General features: G+C 36.1%; 1 protein-coding gene across 1 annotated transcript; it reads left to right on the forward strand.

Moving 5' to 3' along the window:
* The first annotated feature begins 844 nt into the window (after positions 1-844).
* On the forward strand, positions 845-1,561 carry LOC118761517 (tetratricopeptide repeat protein 1-like). Its single transcript, XM_036499519.1, has 2 exons — positions 845-952; positions 1,181-1,561. Exons 1-2 carry the CDS (start codon positions 845-847, stop codon positions 1,559-1,561), a joined length of 489 nt encoding a protein of 162 aa, XP_036355412.1.
* Positions 1,562-2,379: the final 818 nt, after the last annotated feature.

A 2,379-nucleotide genomic window follows, 5' to 3' on the forward strand; every position in this document is an offset into this window, starting at 1 on the left:
TTTAAAGGTGATTTGACTTTTTGAGGGACGATAAAACATTTATACAATTTTCATTGTCGCAACTGCCGAATTTTTTGAGCGAACGTCGTGGGAAAGTGTGCGTCGGGAACGAGAGTTCAAAATCACGCTTATTGCCCAATGGTGTACCCCAGGGTTCTCCTTTATCCCCGACCCTCTTCAACTTGTTTCTGAATGATCTCCCGGTTCCTATGGAAAATAATGACATACTACTCTCCTATGCCGATGACATAGTTGTCGCATCTAGGGATGTAAATGTCGAATACGCGAAGGAAAGACTACAAAGAATACTGGACGACTTATATGGATGGCTATATGAAAACAGACTACATGCATGTTCCGAAAAGTCAGCAGTCACTCTATTCACCTCGTAGAGGCAAATGGGGGGATCGTGGAAATGGACCACAAACCATTCACCGTACATACAGAAAGTGTGTGGGGTCACGGTCGGAACATTGTGAAAAGATGCCTCGACTGTTGAGAAGTGTCGAAATCACCTGAACGTGTTAGTTAATGGTTAAGACGGTGATTTTGTTTGGCCTAAATAATAATAATTGTCTCAACTGCCCCATTTCCAATGCCAGCTCAACAAAATAATCAAAAACAGAAATTCCTCTCAAAGCCTAACTAACATGTAAGCAATACCAAAGTCGACTATTTCATAACATTAACTTTTTGGGACTTAAGTTATATCCATGTCGAAGCTGAAAGAATTATCTCTTACCCTCCACATGAATCTAATTATAAAATTAGGTTCACAATAAATTTGAAATATAAATTATATAATTTAATAATTTAGTTTTTGTTGTGCACTTGATTTTGACTGATGGATTCTGAAAATGAAATTTCTGAATTTTTTGATGCTGACGAGACTTCTAATTTAGAGGAAATAAATGAAGAAATTAATGTAGAATTATCACCAGAGGAATTAGATGTAAAATTATGAACAACATTCTAGAAACTAAAAAATGATATTCTCAAAGAAAAAAGCATCGGAAATGAATTTTTCCAAAACAAAAAATACATTCAAGCCATAAATAAATATTCAGAAACTTTGAAGTTGTGTCCTTCGGAATATTTTCCTGACATTAAAGCCAATTTATACCACAACACAGCAATCTCGTTAAAATATCTTGTTATTAAACAAAAAATAAATATTTAGTCCCAAGACTCAGAAGCCATCGAAAAATGTACCAATGCCTTGGAATTTGATCCAAATTATATCAAAGCTTATCTTCTGAGGGCAAAACTTTATGAAAAAACCGAAAAATTGGAAGATGCTTTAAAAGACTACAAAAAAGTGTTGGAACTCGACCCAAAAAACCAAGTCGCTCTCAAAGGAAATTTTGAATTGCCCCCTCTGATTGAAACCAGGAACGAGAAATTAAAAACAGAGGCAATGGGTTGGGTTGGTGTATTAATTTTGTTAGCTAAATTAAAAGAATTAGGGAATATGGTTTTAAAACCATTTGGACTGTCGACAGATAACTTTAAATTTGATAAAGATAAAGGAGGCGGGTATTCTGTCAATTTCCAAAAGTGACTATTTTGAATTTTAATTACTGTCTTTATTGAAAAAAACAATCTTTATTAAATTCGTTTCTTAAGAAGCTCAAAATCTTAGCTTGGGGGCTTAAAAAAGAGCTTAAGATACTAAACAACGTATTTTGGCGGTATTTAGAAGGCAAATATGAAAAAAAATAACAATTAAATAAGCGTATAGATTTCTATAGTGACTTGAGAGCTTTAAAGTGCCATTTACTGGATTATTTATTTAATTAGAGTACAAACTAAATATTGTTGGGTTGTTGTGGTGTAATTTCTTCCCATTTGTAATTTTGTCACATTCATTGTTGTTTTTCATTGTACTGCCTTATTTTCTGTGTATCTCATTGTATTGTCTTATTTTCTGTGTATCCTATTGTATTTTATTCTAATCTATTCATGGAAAAAGTAGATAATCCCACATGCCTTTCTAGCAAGAAATCAAACAGACGGAAACGTAGAATTAATTGCTCGACCTGTGGGAATTTTTTCCATCTTTCTTGTATTGGTCTTAAGAGGAAGCAGCCATTTCCCCTCCAGACGTGGAATTTCTTTTCGTGCGTAGTTCCTGGATGGTTTCCACCTCCCTTTGTCCTTCCCGTCTCTGATGCAGAGGATTTCCTGCGATATCTGTCCGCTTTGCGACGGTGTAGATACATCTCAAAGGCAGCCAGGTTACTTGCTGCGGAGAGTCTTGCCACCTTGATCGGAAATACCACGAAGAGACACTCCGACGCCCTTCCATGGGCAAAACTATTCCTCTCTCCCGTCTACGCTTTGAGCGTCCCGATACAGCAACGAACGGATGGGCAATCC

This window comes from Octopus sinensis, unplaced genomic scaffold (genome assembly GCF_006345805.1).
Source record: "Octopus sinensis unplaced genomic scaffold, ASM634580v1 Contig14574, whole genome shotgun sequence".
NCBI lineage: Eukaryota > Metazoa > Mollusca > Cephalopoda > Octopoda > Octopodidae > Octopus > Octopus sinensis.

Bases quoted from the DNA above. Each gene is read 5' to 3' on its own strand.
- LOC118761517 (XM_036499519.1), top strand. From the start codon at position 845: ATGGATTCTGAAAATGAAATTTCTGAATTTTTTGATGCTGACGAGACT. The intron at 953-1,180 runs GTAAAATTATGA...ATAAATATTTAG, and splicing joins TATCACCAGAGGAATTAGAT to TCCCAAGACTCAGAAGCCAT.